Source organism: Pleurodeles waltl, chromosome 1_2, assembly GCF_031143425.1.
Source record: "Pleurodeles waltl isolate 20211129_DDA chromosome 1_2, aPleWal1.hap1.20221129, whole genome shotgun sequence".
Classification (NCBI taxonomy): Eukaryota; Metazoa; Chordata; class Amphibia; order Caudata; family Salamandridae; genus Pleurodeles; species Pleurodeles waltl.
In genome coordinates, this window is record NC_090437.1 from 408,104,415 (window position 1) to 408,122,642 (window position 18,228).

Consider the following 18,228-nt stretch of genomic DNA (forward strand, 5'->3'; position numbering starts at 1 on the left):
TCAAAGTTACACCGATTGCTGGATCTAAATCGCAAATGGTTCATTAAATGTAAACGCCACGCTCTGCATCAATACACACCCTTCAAACTTGATGTGGATATTACCAACATAAACGATAGACACCTGTCCTCCTGAATAAACTAGACCGCATACTCAAAAGCTTAACACACCAACGTGAAGTGCCTTTTTAATAAAGCAATGCAAAATTCGATAAGGGCAACAGCAAGATAATTCAATAAAATAACGCCAAAACCTCAACCTTCAACCCATGAAAATAATACAAAAAAAAACCAACAAAAAGACACGCTTGAATATATGATCACCGATACCGCGATGTAGCAACATTCAAACAACCAATGCAAATGATACAACCACATGCCCAGGCATAATAATAGTAGGAAATATAGATCCCATTGCTATTGTATGAAAGACTACATAAAAGGATGATAGATCTTCCGCTAACAACAGCAGGGGAAGAACGAATATGACAAACACAATACAAAACAGACCTGCACAGGTAAACCCTGGTACTAGAATATAGGAAAATGAAAACAAATCATACACGTGGTACAGCAATTAAGCCAAACATAATTATGATAAAAAAATGTATTACATGACTGTTACAACACCACGATCAATGCACCATGAAACCAGGCAAGTCTGTCATGGTGCATGGATATACAATAATGAATAATCATTAACATACTTCCCCAATAATAATCAAGGATCAAAGCAAGGAAGTCCTAAAGAAGCTATCAGAACCAGTGAGCTATACTGTGAGTAATGTGACCTGGATATAAGGGGGAAAAAAGTGGTGTAAACTGACTAAAAGGATCATGTGTGATGCATCACAATAATGACGATTGGATAGTTGTATCAAATGTATTATTTGTTTCAATTTTGCTACATCGCAGTATCTGGGATCATATATTCAAGCATGTTCGTTTTTTTTGTTTGCTTGTTCTATTGTTATTTTCGTGGGTTGAAGGTTGAGGTTTTGCAATTCTTTTATTGAATTATTTTACTGTTCTAACAGAGGTCATTTATACTCTATGCCCATATCAAGTTTTGCATTGCTTTATTAAAGAAGATCTTCATGTTGGCGAGTTAAGCCTTTGGGTATGCGGTCTAGTTTATTCAGGAGGATAGGTGTCAGTTGTTTATGTTGGTGAGATCCACATTGAAGGGTGTGGAGAACAGTTTGCGATTTAGACCAGATTACCGGCTTGCGTCTTTTAAGGTGAAGGGCAGCAGACACTTTTGATATGGTTTGTTGAGCTTGTGGTAGCAAGGGACACAACTCTTTTTAACTGACTCCTTCCATTTAGGTCAGAGAGGCTGCTTGCTTCTATTAAACGTGCATGGACAGCACCGCTGCCTTCAAGTAATGTGGGTAGCTTATGAATCACATTCCCTTTGGGGGCGCAGTACATTCATGTGACCAGGTGTTGTGTATGTATTTTGTATTTTGTTGTGTATGTATTTTGTATTTTGTTAGGTTGACAAAGCATACCATGTCATGCAAACCATTATCACATCCATATACTGTAGTAGCTAAGCTTGTTCTGTTTTTTTTTTTTTACACGGCATGGGGTGTCTGAGCATTTGTGGGTACTGGATTACACAATATTGCACTGGGGTGCACACATTATGTTGGGGACAGGTTGTGATGTTCACAGCACATTAGATTATTTGTAATCATGCAACGTATTGACCTTGACTACACCTGCACATCCCAGCAGGTGAGCTGGTTGGGTACACAGCATGTGGCGTGTGAGCATGTCGTACTAAATGTGGTGTAAGCACTTAGGAGTCATCACACTGTGAGTTTTCCCGTAGCGTTTTGAATGATATATGGAACACTGTTTGAGCATGCTTTTATGTTAGTGGCCAGCATGTTGTTGTTTTAGGGTTTTGTAGGAGCCTTTTTATATCATGAGTTAAAAAATGTGAGGTATGTCTCACTGTGGCATGTATATGGTTGATGGCATGCTTTTAGATATGGTACCTGGATTGAGCTCTGGAGAGTTACTGGGACTAATGTTTATTTTTTTTTGGTCTGTTACCCCTCCTTGTTCTCTTGTCTTTGTCTCTCTCTTTTTGAATAAAATACAGCTTTACCCCTAAAGAAGGGACACCCAGTCCCGAAATGCATTAGGTTTCATGGATTACAAGCAATGATATTTGGATGAAGGAATTGTGATCTCTGCACACTAAAGCACCCACTCTTTTTTATCTTGAAAATCTGGATATACGTTGCAGTGGATTAACTTGCATTTCCATTAAACAATTGATGTAACTTTGATATCCTGATATATTGTGTTGAACTTGCACATAATTTACTGTTATATGCTGTGCACAAAGTTCTTGTAGTTACATGCTCCAGGCGGGGCACGATCCTCTGTAGCACACCACAATTTCGCATAGTATGATTAAATAATTGTTGAACTCTTAGCATTGGCTGGTTGTGCAGGTCAAAAGTTTTTTTTTTTTTTATTTTGTTCCCAGCCTCTACCCTTGCCACAGCGCCAATACTGTCCAAGCAACAGGCTTTGTACATGTTGCTGGGCTTGTTGTCTTGTGGGAAATCCAGGAGCCATAAAAAGGGAGGTCCATTAGTGTTGCCGAATACCACAGAAGTGCCTATAGCATCCAATACAGAGTCCACTGCTTATCCATCTCACTCCATTAAGTGCCCCTGTAGAAGGTCTGTAAGGTTTGGGATCATCATTTCCACCATGTCCCAAAGGGCATGGGATAGTGGTGAATTAAGCATTTAGCATCTAATGATTTTAAAGCTATGATGTCTGCCAAAAACGATTTCTTGGCAAATTGCTCGGGTTTCTTGGATTCTCTATCCAATGGGGTGGTTGAAAATGCACCCAAGGGATGCCTACACCACCAGGTTCTCCAGTGGTGGAGGAGATGATAGAAAATATGGGTTGCCTTGGGCCGGTCTGTGTCTTCTGGCTACCATATGGCTTATGACAGGAGTAGAGTTTGTTTTTTCCCAAGCTGCCATAACTGACTCACTCATGGTGTTAACAGTAAGCAGGGGTTCTGATGATTCTGATGTGGTGCAAAAGATCTCAGTCAAGATGTTTGATTTGACCTCCACAGATAAGGAGACTTCTAACATTTCTGCCACCTTACGTATCATTGTGGGTAAGCTAGGACCTGTGGAGGATGAAGGCAAGTGGGAGAATATGATTCCTCCTACCTTGTTGGCTTATATTTCACGGGGGAGGGGGCAGAAAATTTGTTTCTGGAACCAATAGCGCATATCTATTGCCTGTGTCCCACCGTGGGTCCTTTACAGGATCTGAATTCCCTCCAAAGAAGAATCCAGTCTCTTCTATCACTCTTTGTGCCTCCCTCCTAGATCTGTAGAAAAGGACTGGGAGAGGGCCTGGAGCCAGTACCGGGACTGGAGCTGGTAGCATCAGGAGTGGCTCTGGTGAAGGCTGGACTGGAGCTGTTCAAAATGCAGAATAATTTACTAGAATCACTAAGGGGGTCAGAGTTGGCAGTGGGGCTGAAACTGTCATCGGTGTTAGTCGGGCCTATGGAAATAGGCAGAAAGGAGAGCAAAGGGACAAAGGGAGCCAGTGTGAAGCCTGCCAGTGGCCCTCCAAAAATAAAGGCCTGTGGACCTCGAAGATGATCCAGAGAGTACCACTGCCCTACAGAAGATGTCAAACATAGTATTAACAAAAAACACAGGCGTCAAATGCCCAGCTGCAGGCAGAGGAACCACAGTCACTGGCCCTTGGAGAACAGGCAACAATTATGCAACAATTATGGGTTCAACGGGGAGTCCTAAGGCATAGGATAGTTCCTCCGTGGCTTACCTTTTGAAGCCTGATGCCACTCGGAGTCGTGACTATACCACTTCTTATGCTTGCATTAGGAGGACACTGATGATGGCAACTCTGGTAACCTCGTGCTCAAGCAAGAGTTCCTCCTGGCCATAAAAAAGTGTGGTGTCCCTTTCTTTAAGAACCTTGGAGTGCATGCTTCCACATGGCTTGCAGAACGTTGCACTGTGGTTGGACCTCAGACACCAAAGACAGATGTTATGAGATCTGTGATGGACATTGGCCCATCACAATACCTGCGGAACCTTTAAATTAAGTCAGCATATTCTTTTTTAGGTGCAAATATCATAATTTTCTCAAGGTACAGCAGTCTGAGTCATCGGGGACTGAAACTCTAGAGGGCTGCCAATTTGAATGTAAACTTAATCGAACAGCAACAATTATTTTTCTCTCGCTTGACCTTTCAATGCTGCAGAATATAGCTGATTTCGTTATGCAGCCTATGCTAAGCACACAACCCATTCACTAACAAACATACCTTCACCCAGACATCCAAACGGCAATATCGCTCATAATTACACCTTTATGTGATCTCCAACAAACAATTTGTCATTCTCACATTAGTCTGTTGTGTTTCCAAGATTCGGCTATCTATCTTTGTTGCCCTCTACTGATCACCACCATGACACCTTAATTTGCAATTTCTTCCCCCACAAACAACCCCCACCAATTATGTAGTTTAGAATTTTTCTAGTTGATTCATCAATCTGCCATTTTCCCATCCATACACGTTTACAGGGCCTAGTGCATCTCCCTAACACTTCACTCCAAAGTGCTGGAATTGTGGTGCATATGCATCTTATATAATAATATGTACCACAGAATCAAACCTGACGACATCTTAGCTGATCAACTACTATTGTTACATTTACTTAACCATTTCCGTGGTATAAAGCAGTGTCCGTGTCATTATTCATATTCAAGGCTTAACTAATATTGGAAACATAGAGAAATGCTGGTAAAACACATTACCTTATTCGAAAGAGCAAACTTTGTCTATCGGTCTCGTCCACATGGAAGACGTGATTAGGGGGATACCATGTCCTTTCTTCCTCATTCATCAAAGCCAACATGCAGTGGTAGACAGGTGTAATACCTAAAAGGGTAATGAGTAGATTAGGCAAATACCGATGGGTTTTAACACCTTATATTTAAAACATACAGCTCCATAATTTATTATGTTTCAAAACAAAAGTAGGTACCTTTAGAGTCAAAAGAACATTCCCATTTCCAAATTCTTGAGAACCATTCCAAAACAAAACAATAATAACTTAAAGCAACTGAAGGCTTTAACAAGACTAAGGTTAAAAAAGTGTGCACACTTCTCTGGAAAAACACATCTCCCTCCACGCCTCAAGTTCCTACCACCCCCAGGGACAATAAGTTGTCCACAGCAGTTACCAGAAGTAGCACACCTGCCAGATACTGGGTTATGAGAAAATGCTTAATAGGGGGATCTGATTAAGTACTGATAATAGGAGAGACACAGTGGACTCCTAGTATAGATGTGATCAAAATGGGAACCTGGACTATAGTTAATTATTTTCTATACTCAAACACTGTGTGAAGATTGTTGGTATGGGAAACCACTGTGAGGTAGTTATGATAATGGTTCAATCCAGCAAATTATCAAAAACATTACTGCCAAATAGAGTGCAATTTGAGTAAAGTGTTGCATACTGATGCTTTTGAAAGGCTGAACCAATACCTCAAATGGCCATCACACTGTTTTCCCTGACTGGTTGCACCTCTGGAAAGTAAGTTGCTGCCTTGCTTTATGATGAAACGTGCGAACTAGGTTTCAAACTGTGAGTGGCTGTAAAGTTTGCCATATGCTACAAAGAGGTGGAGAAGTTCCGTGCTTTTCTTAATCTAGACACACATAGAGGAAGTCAGACAAAGTTTACAGAGGGCATCTTCAGCTTCGAGATGGGTCTCAAAGATAAATTTAAAAAGCCATAAACAACAAAGGCCTGGATTTATGTTTAAAAATATATATGATTCACTAGATAAAATAAATCTAGTTTTTCTAGCTAACATAATGACTACTAGGAAGGTGGCCATCCAAGTATAGGAGAAATACATTTTATTCAGTAATAATCCTCGTCTGTTTATCAGTATTGCTAAAACCAAGGGAGTGTAGCTTACTTTACAGAAGAGCAGGCACAATCAATATCTAAATTCTCATCACATTGCCTCCATCTACAACTTTGGTGCATTTTTCAAGACATATAAATTAGCGAAAAGTATAGGCATAACAACAAATCTCAGCCATGTTATTCAGAATTGTAGAGCGCACTATCACCTGGGAGGGTATCCTGGCACTGAGCGGGTACAAGCCTGGCCACAGCTAGTGGGACTATTTAAAAAGCCCGGTCTGCAGTTGTGTACAAAATACAAAAAGTGAGGAGGTGGCTCTTTTGTGTAGCTGCAGGGAGTTCCACGCTTTAGGAGCAGTGTAGGAGAAGGTAGACAGCTGGATCTGGTTTTCCGTATGTGTGGATGTTTGCAAGTAGGAGACTGGATGAGCATAGGTGTCTGGAAGGTTTGTGAAAGCAGGCGTGATTGTTGAGTTATGCTGAGTTAGTGTTATGAAGTGCCTTGAAAATGGCCGAGAGGAGGTTGAATTGTGCTCATTTGTGAATGGGTAGCCACTGGAGCTCCTTCAGGTGTGGTGTGATGTGATGTGAATGCAGCATGAGAGGTAAGGGTGATTCTGGCCACCATGTTATGAATGATCTGCAGCCTTCAGGGGAGGTTTTTGTTCATCCCGGAATAGAGTGTGTTCCTGTAGTCCAGATAGCTTGCAACCAGGGGATGAGTGGCAGTTTTCCGGATGCTGATATGAAGCCATTTGAAAATCCTCCTCTGTATCTTCATGCCATAGTAGAGCGTCTCTAAATGCAACACCTATTTGTTCTAATAAAAGGCTCATGTGAGCAACTCATGATTTTGAGAAACAAATTCAACCAGTAGCGGAGCCATTAATATAGTAAAAAGGACACATCGCTCTCCTACTGATAGATCCCCCAGCTCGAGATTCATTGGTGTCTACTCGGACACATCCTGGTACTGATAATTGTGGTCCAGTGTGCATTGGAATTCAAAGCCCAGGCTTACATCTAACTATTCAGAGCCCAGGTAGTGTTTCCCAATTGCATCATGGCCTGCCAGATCCAAATAACTCACTCTTCACCAAGAGGGAGGCCAGCAGACTACATGATAAGAGAGGAACAGGGGTGTACTATCAGTAATTGATTGACTACAATGATCAGTTTGCCTTTACTGATACTCACAAACATCTTCCTTCTTGACTTACTGTAAGATCATTAGGCACCCACTTCTGACCAGGAGGCAGCCTTGCAGCAGTGCCTTACCAAAAAGGGACTGCAGCAAGAAGGGCAAAAGCAGCAGGAGAATGTATACGATAGCATATTAGCATCCATCAAAGCATGACATGTGATGCCACCACCCCAGGCCTTCATCAACAAGAAATGGGGAAGTGAGGTTGAGGAGAGAATTGAAGAATGATGGTGAATATCTGCCCTCCAACAGGAATTAAAGGGGCAATAGGTCATGTTGGAAACTGAGAAAAATATTACCAAAAAGAGACACCTTCCAATGCATCTTTGTTACAATTTTTTAAGTCCGGTATTGAAGACAAAAAGGGTCCAAGTAACCTATGACTTACGCTCTGCTTTTGGCATCATAACACCCTTCTACATGAGCATCAGACCAGAAAAAGTTACCAAATCCTCTTAGTCAAAAGTAGAGAAGAGCTCCTCCTTTTCATGGGAAAGGACAAGAAAAGGATTCCGATAGCTGGATCTTTTTGATGCCCTGACACTGTTGACCACACAGTACTGCTGGAAAGACTGGATCATTGGGCAAATAAGTCTACGCCTAATTTGGTAAGGTTCCAATAATTTCCCACCAGCTGCAGCCAAAAAGTCAGGAAAGGTTAAGCCACATATGGTTACTGGCTCATTGTCATGTGACATTTTCCATTATTCGTCCATTGCTAGTCTATTGTTTAACATCTACCCATGTCTTCTAGCTCAGCTTCTTGAGCAGTACCAGAATAACTCTCAAATGTATGCAGGCAATAGATTAATCCACTTACAGCTGACCAAAATAGCAGAGCACTCATTCAACACTACTTTGTGCTTGCACCATGTGTTTTAATAGATAATTAAAAACTTGCTCTATATGAACATTGGGAGGACGGAGATCTTCGTGTTGTGAAAACCTGCTTATCACTCTTAACCTATTGTCTTGGAGGCCACAGAACTCCCCCCCCCCCCCCACTTCAACCTGGAAGTACACTTTGATCCCAAACTTAGGTTTGCTCCCCAACACATTTGCTAAGGGTGTTTGCCTACAGCTCATGCTACTCCAATTACTACTCCAACTTTTTCACCTGGGCCACTGGGTGAACCTGCTGAAAGTTTTAGCAGTACTATTTACTCTGGTCTCACCGAGACAGAGAACCAGGTAGCCAGAATGTACTCAAATCTTGGCAAGCATGACCATATCAAGCCCACCCTAAAGCACTTAACTTGCTACCAAAGGTGCAAGGATGACACAATGTTCTCAGCACTGAGAATAACGTTTAGTGGAGCAAAGGGCTGCAACATTTGCAAAACTAGCTCCTCCCAAGCAAAAATGGTTGTGCTGTATCTTTCCATCTCATTTATCAACAATCATTCAATACACAAAGACACAGATGTAGAGCTCTCAAATTACAAAGACCCAGACTTTCGAATGTCCTTTAACCTACCTTGGGCCTGGAACTAGTCACAAGCAGTTCAGGAAACCTCTGAAAGCAGCGATATTTAGACTTGCCTTCAACTGCACTCTGTGCAAATAATGGGTTGTAAATGAAGTACATAGGCTGGATTCTCACTCCCCCCAACCGCTGCACACTCCATCTTCCCCTTCCTTTGCTAATCTGTGTTTGTGTCCTCCCTGTCAGTAGTCTGAACTAACTGAAGAACCAGTTATTTACCTTTAGTAAGGAATTATCTGGTATAGACATTCTAGTTGCAGATCCCTTACCTTAGAATAGATACCCCTGCAATACTATCTTCGGAGGTGGGTCTGTGACCCAAGATCATACTAGGAAGTCCTGCAAGACCGAACAGCCAAAATAGCCGGCCCTGCGGCCCTGACTGTCCCAGCAGTAGTGTTTGGTGAACGTGTGCAGGGACACCCACGTTGCTGCCTGACAAATGTCCAGCACTGGAACTCCGAGTGCTAGCACAGTGGTTGCAGCTGTTGCTCTGGTTGAGTGAGCATACAAACCCTTAGGGGGTTGCTTTTTAGCCAAAGCATAGCACATTTTGATGCAGAGAACAACCCAACTAGAGACGGTTCTGTTCTGCACCGCCTGTCCTTACTTCGCACCCACATAACCCACAAAGAGTTGATCATCCACTCGGAAGTCATTGATACAACTGAGGTAGAATGCCAACACTCTTTTTGGATCCAGACGGTGGAGTCTCTCCTCCTCACGAGAAGGATGTGGGGATGCATAAAAAGTAGGCAAGGTGATGGATTGGCCTACATGAAAGGACGTGACCACTTTAGGTAGGAAGGAGGCACTAGTACGAAGCACCACTTTGTCAGGATGGGCAGAGATGAAGCTTGGCTTAGAAGAAAGAGCCTGTTGCTCATTCACTCTCTGTGCAGAGGTGATGGCCACAAGGAAGGCTGGCTTTAAGTTGAGGAGCTGAAGAGGACAATTGTGAAGAGGCTCAAAAGGAGCACACATGAGGAAAGTGAGTACCAGGTTCAAATCCCACTGGGACATTATGAACGGGGTAGGCGGAAACATGTGGGTAAGACCTTTGAGGAATCTCGAAACAATGGGAGATTTAAACAAAGAGGGCTGCTCAGGAAGTCTGAGGAAGGCAGAGAGATTACCCTGAAGGGTGACCAAACCAAAGCCCTGCTGGGCAAGAGAGCGAATAAACAAAAGAACCTCAGACAGACGTGCACAAAGGGATATCAAAAGTTTTGTTGTTACCCCATGCCACAAATTTATGCCAAAGACAGGCATATATCGTTTTGATGGAGGGATGCCTGGCTGCCAAGATAATAGCACAGACTTCAGAAGGAAGGTCGAAAGCTGTCAACTGCTGCTGGTCAATCTCCACGGGAGAAGGCAGAGACTGGACAGGTTCGGGTGGAGAACCTTCCTCAGCTGCTGCAACAGAAGATCCTCCTGAAGAGGCAGTCTGAGTGGAGGATCGATGACCACGCTCAGAATACCATACTCTCCATGCCCAATCTGGAGCCACAAGAATTACATGGGCCCTGTTGTTCCTGACCTTCTTGAGAACTCTGGGCAGAAGTGGTATTGGTGGAAAGGCATACAGGAGACCTGAGTTGCATTTGAGACAAAAAGAATCACAGAGCAAGTGGCATCTTGGAAACTCCAACGTGCAAAACAAATGACATTGCGCGTTCTCTGCGGAGGCAAACAGATCTAACCAGGGCTCTCCCCACTGCTGAAAAAGACCTTGCACCACCTCCGGATGGAAAAGCCATTCGCTATCGACCATGCATAGACAGAGCTGAGTTCGTCTGCTCTGGCGTAGAGAGAGCCTGCCAGATGTTGAACCATCAGGGATATGCCCTGACATTCTAGCCACATCCAGAGACAAAGGGTTTCTTGACAAAGTGTCCACAACCCCACCCGCTCTGACTGTTGCAGTACCATATGGCGGTGGAGTTGTCCACGAACACCTACACCACTTTTCCATGAAGAGAGGTAAGGAATGCCTTCAATGCATGCATGATTGCCCTGAGATCCATTAGGTTGATGTGGGGCCCGACTCTGCTGGAAACCAGATGTCGCTGATCTCCGCCTCTCCCATCTGGCTAGTGGGAATAACAACCATGACCTTCTGGCACAGGGACCCTCTCTATGGTTCCCTTGGCCAAGAGAGCCATAACCTCCTCGCGGACAAGTGCCAAGTGATCCTCTGTAATCGGATCGTAGGATGGTGGCATGGCAGGAGGGGTAGTCTCACAGGGGAGGAAGCAACACTTTCGGACAATTTGCAAAATCCACCTGTCTGTCATGATGGATTCCCAGTGGGGCAGGTGATAGTGAATCCTGCCTCTAACTGACCTGCGATGGGATGACAGACTAGGAAAGTTTGGAGGCTGAAGTGGGCAGGGTGGTGGACTGGGCCAACCGCTGGTTTCCTGACCATGGGGACGCTGGATCATGTGTCCTCCGCCATGCAGCATGGTGGGCAGCATGCGCAGCATGGTGGCTGGAAGTAAATGGATGCAGTTGGGTGTCCCTTCCATAGTCACGAAAGGGGCAAAAAGCAGACTGAGGAGCAGCTGCGAGGCCAAGGGACCAAGTCATAGCCCAGTACTCAAAGCGCTCAAGCGCTGAGTCCGCTTTGTCTCCGAATAGACAGATGCCATCAAAGGGCATGTCCATAAGCGATTGCTGGACATTCCCCGAAAAAGCCAGAGGTTTTCAACCAAGCATGGCACCAAAGGGCCACTGTTGATGCAACTGATCTGCCCTGTAAGTTGGTGGTGTCTAGTCCACATCGAATCGTGAACTTGGCTGCGTCCCTCCTGTCTGCAGCAACTTGGGAGAGAATGGCCGAACCTCCTCCAGGACCTGTGGCAGCACCTGCGCAACTGTATCCCATAAAATATGGATGTAGTGGCCCAAAAGGCATGCAGTGTTCACGGGCCGCAACGCCAGACTGGAAAAAGAGAACATTTTCTTCCCAAGTTGGTCCAGTCTTTTTGATTCCCTGTCTAAGGCTGCGGAATGGAATGCACCAGAAGAGGAACAATACCCAATGACTAAGCTCTAAGGCAGTGGTTCCCAACCTGTGGGCCGGGGACCCCTGGGGGTCCACGAAGCCTCCTCAGGGGGTCCACGGCTGCTTAAAACATTTAATAATATTAGGTCCCAGCTATCAGTAATGACTCCTCGGGGTCCCCGTGTTCCAATAATGATTCAGTGGGGGTCCCCTGGCTCCAGTATTGATAAACTGGGGGTCCACAGAAGTCAAAAGGTTGGGAACCACTGCTCTAAGGTGTAGGATGTAGGGTCAGGAATTTAGGGTAGTTAGGTGCAGGCCTATGGCAACAGGCAATTGTCCTGTTGACAGCAGCCCCTGTGCTGGGTTTAGACCACATCCCCAGCAGGACGTCAGTGAGGGCTTCATTAAAGTGCAGTAGGAGTTCAGATGTGGAAGCCTCAAGCTGAGGCACCTCAGTCAGGAAGTTTGTCCTGACCTCCACTGAATGCCGCTCAAGGCCCAGGACCTCAGCTACTCTTTGCACCACACAGTACAAAGCTCCCTCCTTTATAGCGATGGCATGGAGAGAAAGCATGCCAGAGTCAGGGGAGGTATCCAAACCACTGGCATCACCCAATTCCTGAGCCCAGTCCTTATAAGGGTCTTCTAGCTGGTATTCTATTGGGTCCAGCGACCCCTCTATAATCTCACTGTACCCATACATATAGGCATAAGGGTCAGGGACCAACCTGGAGAAGGAGGTCCCCGTCGAAGTCTGAATCGAAATTGAGCGACGTTGTTACAGCTTTGGGTCAGAGTCGGGAATTAGTATGGGGTTGATGTTGATTATGGGCCCAACTGACATCAGAAGCGTTGACTTCTGTACCGCCACCAGGAAAGGTTGCAATGGCACGACCGGTGTCGGCTTTGATCTGGTAACTGATCCTGGGTGCCCTCCTGAGTCGAGGCTGAAGCCGCCGGCATGGAACCCAAGGGGGCCCCCGGTGACCCTACTGGGCCCAAGGGCATCACAGGAGGGTGGGTCTGCCCAAATATGAGTTGCATGGCTTCATAAAACTCCCTGAGTTGGGCAGGGGTGGCTCTGGCTCCTGGAAACTCAGGGAGGCGAGGAGCTGACCCAGAAGCAGGTTCCGAGGATGTAGGCCTAGAAGGACAAAGCAATTCCTGCGTCGCATCATCTAAGCGACAAGGTGAAGTCGAAGAACGCTTGTCCTTCTTCAACTTCTTCTTCTTGTGACCCGAATGTCCTGAGGACTTGGAGTGGGATGAGGACGGGTGGTGATGGCTCCGCAAGCAGTCTCTTGACCTTCCTCTCGAGCAAGACCAGGAGCGACACGGAGCCAAGGGGCGGGCAGCTATGAGCTTTAGGGACCGCTCCCTCAAAGTCTTCAGGTTCATGGCCCGCGATTTGGAGCACCACTTCAAGTCATGGTCGTGCTCCAGACACCATAAGCACACAAAGTGCGGACCCATCAACGACATCATGTGGTGACGGGAGTCACAAGGCTTGAATACGGTCTTACAGGAAGACATCTCAAAACACAAGCAGTCAAAAATGTTAGACAAATGGGTCAAATAGCGACTGAGAGTAGTTCTTCGGATCTTCGTGTAGGCTGGTGCGGAAAGAAGAGAACTGACATCAACAGCAACATGCCGGGGTGGCTTAAATACAACTGCAACGTCATCATGGTGATACAGCGCCAACGATGGAGGCAAAGTTGACCGACGCCACCTGACGGCAGGAAAGGGTAATGCTCTCCAGATCCAGTCTGATGCCTGGGGGAAATTCTAAGGTAAGGAAGCTGCAACTAGAAGTCTCTATCAGATAGGCAAACCACAGACTTTACAAAAACCCTAAAAAATAATACATAAATGACTGGAAACCTCAAAAAATAGAAAAAATCTGACCTAGAAGAGTTCTAAAGGACGGTGGGCTGTGCTGTGGCATCAGCTGGCATTAGTATGGGGCATGCAGGGGAATCTGTTTTGTGTCGACTGGAACCCGACAGTATGGTTGTGGATTCCTAGAAACATGACAGTGATGGCTTGCGTATATTTACATCCGGACATTGAAGGTATGGTTTCTCGGTGCAAAAGTACTGTTTACAAAAGATGTTAAGGTGATAATTTGGAAGATGAGTGCATTTTAAAAATACTTAAATCTTAAACTGATAGTTTGATAATTTATGCTGATTTCGGTACAATCCTGCTGGTGCGATTGTGTTTACAGGGTAGCAAAAGGCACTTTATTGCGGTTGTGTTGATAAATTTTCAGGCTCATGTTAAGGCATTTCATGATCTTACAGCTCTTTCATTAATTAATCAGCATTATGTATAGCTGCATGCTTGAGTCTGTAAATTCAGAGAACCTTGCTCTGCTACGCCTGTAGCTGTTGTCTAACTTGAGAATAAGTCCTACTACCTAGGGCATGGGATTGTGAGACGTGTGCTCCTTTTCACTGTCTATCTTTCACCGCCCATTACTTTTCCCAGAGTGTATACCTGAGGGTCTACTCAAAAAGAACAGAACTGCAATAGGAAAGGGTGTGGACGGTAGAAACCGAGGAAGAATTGTTTATTATTTGTTAAAAGAAAGCGCATGAACTAATGTAACAAAGCACACCCAAAACATACATCTCTAACTTTTTTAGGTCTTTGTGAAATTGTGTTGTAAAGGGCACTGTCTGGATCCTTCGTTTTCAATATTTGTTTTGTGAGTAAATGTTGAATGCATTCTCCTATCACGCACTGTTAGAAATTGGCACTCATAGCACTTGCGAGGTGCCTTTTCTGAACACCTACTGTCAGGGAACCATCTTTTTTTCTTGTAAGTAGGGAGATGGGAGTCCTGACTCAAAGAACTGTTTTGGGGCCCTTTAGAGAACTCCTGTCTTTTGTTTTTATCTCTCGACTCTTCTGGTGGGGACCCTGCCCACCCTTGTGGTGATCCCCTTGAGATACCTTCTTGTGGACCCTGATGCTGACCTACCAGTCCGCCTCCTTAGCAATATCCCTGGGGTCAGTGAGCTTACTGTCAACAAGGTGTTGCCGCAGATCTGGAAAACAAAGACTGAACATGTGCTCCTGTGCAATCAAGTTATACAGCTCTTGATAATCTCTCACTTCACTGCCCTTCACCCAACCATCCAGTGCCGTGCAAAAGGAATCAACACAATCCACACAGGTCTGTTGGGATAGTTCTGACTGTCTCTGAACTTTTGTCTGTAATTTTCTGAGGTGAAACCAAATTTCCTGATCAGGGCTTCTTTTCATGGGGATATCTCACGCTGTCACCCGCATCTAGGGCCAGTAGGGTGTCCCTCCCCTCACTAGGGATGTGCCTCCACAGACAACCACCCCCCCCGAACGTTTCCCTAAGGGACCCTGTGCATCTGCAGAGCAATTTCATAAGCCTTAAACCATCTATGTCATCTCCCACCACAAAGTCAGACACCAGGCCCTTGGGAATGTGGACCCTCTTCCCATTTGAAGACATTGAGGAATTGCTGCCACCATCACTGCTGGACTCAGCTTGTCTGTTCTTAAGGTCCAGCTCTCTGACTCAGTTCCTGACAATGCACTTCTCCTCTGTGGCCAATTTCTTCCTTTCTGTTTCCATGGCTATCTTACATTTAAGCCTAGCTGTAGGAGGTTGGACTGGCTTGTAGCGGGTACAAGGGGTACTTACACCTTGCACCAGGCCCAGGTATCCCTTATTAGTGTAGAGGGGTGTCTAGCAGCTTAGGCTGATAGAAAAGGTAGCTTAGCAGAGCAGCTTAGGCTGAACTAGGAGACGAGTGAAGCTCCTACAGTACCACTAGTGTCATATGCACAATATCATAAGAAAACACAATACACAGATATACTAAAAATAAAGGTACTTTATTTTTATGACAATATGCCAAAAGTATCTCAGTGAGTACCCTCAGTATGAGGATGGCAAATATACACAAGATATATGTACACAATACCAAAATATGCAGTAATAGCAATAGAAAACAGTACAAACAATGTATAGTCACAATAGAATGCAATGGGGGCACATAGGGATAGGGGCAACACAAACCATCTACTCTAGAAGTGGAATGCGAACTACGAATGGACCCCAAACCTATGTGACCTTGTAGAGGGTCGCTGGGACTGTAAGGAAACAGTGAGGGTTAGAAACATAGCCCACCCCAAGACCCTGAAAAGTGGGTGCAAAGTGCACCTAAGTTCCCCAAAGAGCACAGAAGTCGTGATAGGGGAATTCTGCAAGGAAGACCAACACCAGCAATGCAACAACGATGGATTTCCTGACGAGAGTACCTGTGGAACAAGGGGACCAAGTCCAAGAGTCACGATCAAGTCGGGAGTGGGCAGATGCCCAGGAAATGCCAGCTGTGGGTGCGAAGAAGCTGCCACCGGATGGTAGAAGCTGTGGATTCTGCAAGAACGACAAGGGCTAGAGACTTCACCTTTGGAGGATGGATGTCCCACGTCGTGAAGAGTCGTGCAGAGGTGTTTCCGTGCAGAAAGACCGCAAACAAGCCTTGCTAGCTGCAAGGGTCGCGGTTAGGGTTTTTGGATGCTGCTGTGGCCCAGGAGGGACCAGGATGTCGCCAATTGTGTGAGGAGACAGAGGGGGCGTCCAGCAAGACAAAGAGCCCACTCAGAAGCAAGCAGCACCCGCAGAAGTGCCGGAACAGGCACTACGAAGTGGAGTGAACCGGAGCTCACCCGAAGTCACAAAGGAGGTTCCCACGACGCCGGAGGACAACTCAGGAGGTCGTGCACTGCAGGTTAGAGTGCCGGGACCCAGGCTTGGCTGTGCACAAAGGAAATCCTAGAAGAGTGCACAGGAGCCGGAGTAGCTGCAAAACACGCGTTTCCCAACAATGCAGTCTAGCGTGGGGAGGCAAGGACTTACCTCCACCAAACTTGGACTGAAGAGTCACTGGACTGTGGGAGTCACTTGGACAGAGTTGCTGAGTTCAAGGGACCTCGCTCGTCGTGCTGAGAGGAGACCCAGAGGACCGGTGATGCAGTTCTTTGGTGCCTGCGGTTGCAGGGGGAGGATTCCGTCGACCCACAGGAGATTTCTTCGGAGCTTCTAGTGCAGAGAGGAGGCAGACTACCACCACAGCATGCACCACCAGGAAAACAGTCGAGAAGGCGGCAGGATCAGCGTTACAAGGTCGCAGTAGTCGTCTTTGCTACTTTGTTGCAGTTTTGCAGGCTTCCACCGCGGTCAGCAGTCGATTCCTTGGCAGAAGGTGAAGAGAGAGATGCAGAGGAACTCTGATGAGCTCTTGCATTCGTTATCTAAGGAATTCCCCAAAGCAGAGACCCTAAATACCCAGAAAAGGAGGTTTGGCTACCTAGGAGAGAGGATAGGCTAGCAACACCTGAAGGAGCCTATCAGAAGGAGTCTCTGACGTCACCTGCTGGCCCTGGCCACTCAGAGCAGTCCAGTGTGCCAGCAGCACCTCTGTTTCCAAGATGGCAGAGGTCTGGAGCACACTGGAGGAGCTCTGGGCACCTCCCAGGGGAGGTGCAGGTCAGGGGAGTGGTCACTCCCCTTTCCTTTGTCCAATTTCGCGCCAGAGCAGAGCTGGGGGATCCCTGAACCGGTGTAGACTGGCTTATGCAGAGATGGGCACCATCTGTGCCCATCAAAGCATTTCCAGAGGCTGGGGGAGGCTACTCCTCCCCAGCCCTGACACCTTTTTCCAAAGGGAGAGGGTGTAACACCCTCTCTCTGAGGAAGTCCTTTGTTCTGCCTTCCTGGGCCAAGCCTGGCTGGACCCCAGGAGGGCAGAAACCTGTCTGAGGGGTTGGCAGCAGCAGCTGCAGTGAAACCCTGGGAAAGGTAGTTTGGCAGTACCCGGGTCTGAGCTAGAGACTCAGGGGATCATGGAATTGTCTCCCCAATGCCAGAATGGCATTGGGGTGACAATTCCATGATCTTAGACATGTTACATGGCCATGTTCGGAGTTACCATTGTGACGCTATACATATTTCATGACATATGTATAGTGCACGCGTGTAATGGTGTCCCCGCACTCACAAAGTCCGGGGAATTTGCCCTGAACAATGTGGGAGCACCTTGGCTAGTGCCAGGGTGCCCACACACTAAGTAACTTAGCACCCAACCTTTACCAGGTAAAGGTTAGACATATAGGTGACTTATAAGAGTACTTAAGTGCAGTGGTAAATGGCTGTGAAATAACGTGGACGTTATTTCACTCAGGCTGCACTGGCAGGCCTGTGTAAGAATTGTCAGATCTCCCTATGGGTGGCACAAGAAATGCTGCAGCCCATAGGGATCTCCTGGAACCCCAATACCCTGGGTACCTCAGTACCATATACTAGGGAATTATAAGGGTGTTCCAGTATGCCAATGTAAATTGGTGAAATTGGTCACTAGCCTGTTAGTGACAATTTGGAAAGAAATGAGAGAGCATAACCACTGAGGTTCTGGATAGAAGAGCCTCAGTGAGACAGTTAGTCATAACACAGGTAACACATACAGGTCACACTTATGAGCACTGGGGCCCTGGCT

General features: G+C 46.0%; 1 protein-coding gene across 2 annotated transcripts in view; it reads right to left on the reverse strand.

Annotated features, from left to right (window-relative positions):
• The window catches only part of JAK2 (Janus kinase 2), an 882,548-nt gene that overhangs the window by 498,585 nt on the left and 365,735 nt on the right, over nt 1-18,228 (reverse strand). For both annotated transcript variants that reach the window (XM_069240320.1, XM_069240330.1), the window contains one exon: nt 4,851-4,974. In XM_069240320.1, the coding sequence (XP_069096421.1) occupies nt 4,851-4,974 (124 nt within the window). The remainder of the gene's footprint in view (nt 1-4,850; nt 4,975-18,228) is intronic.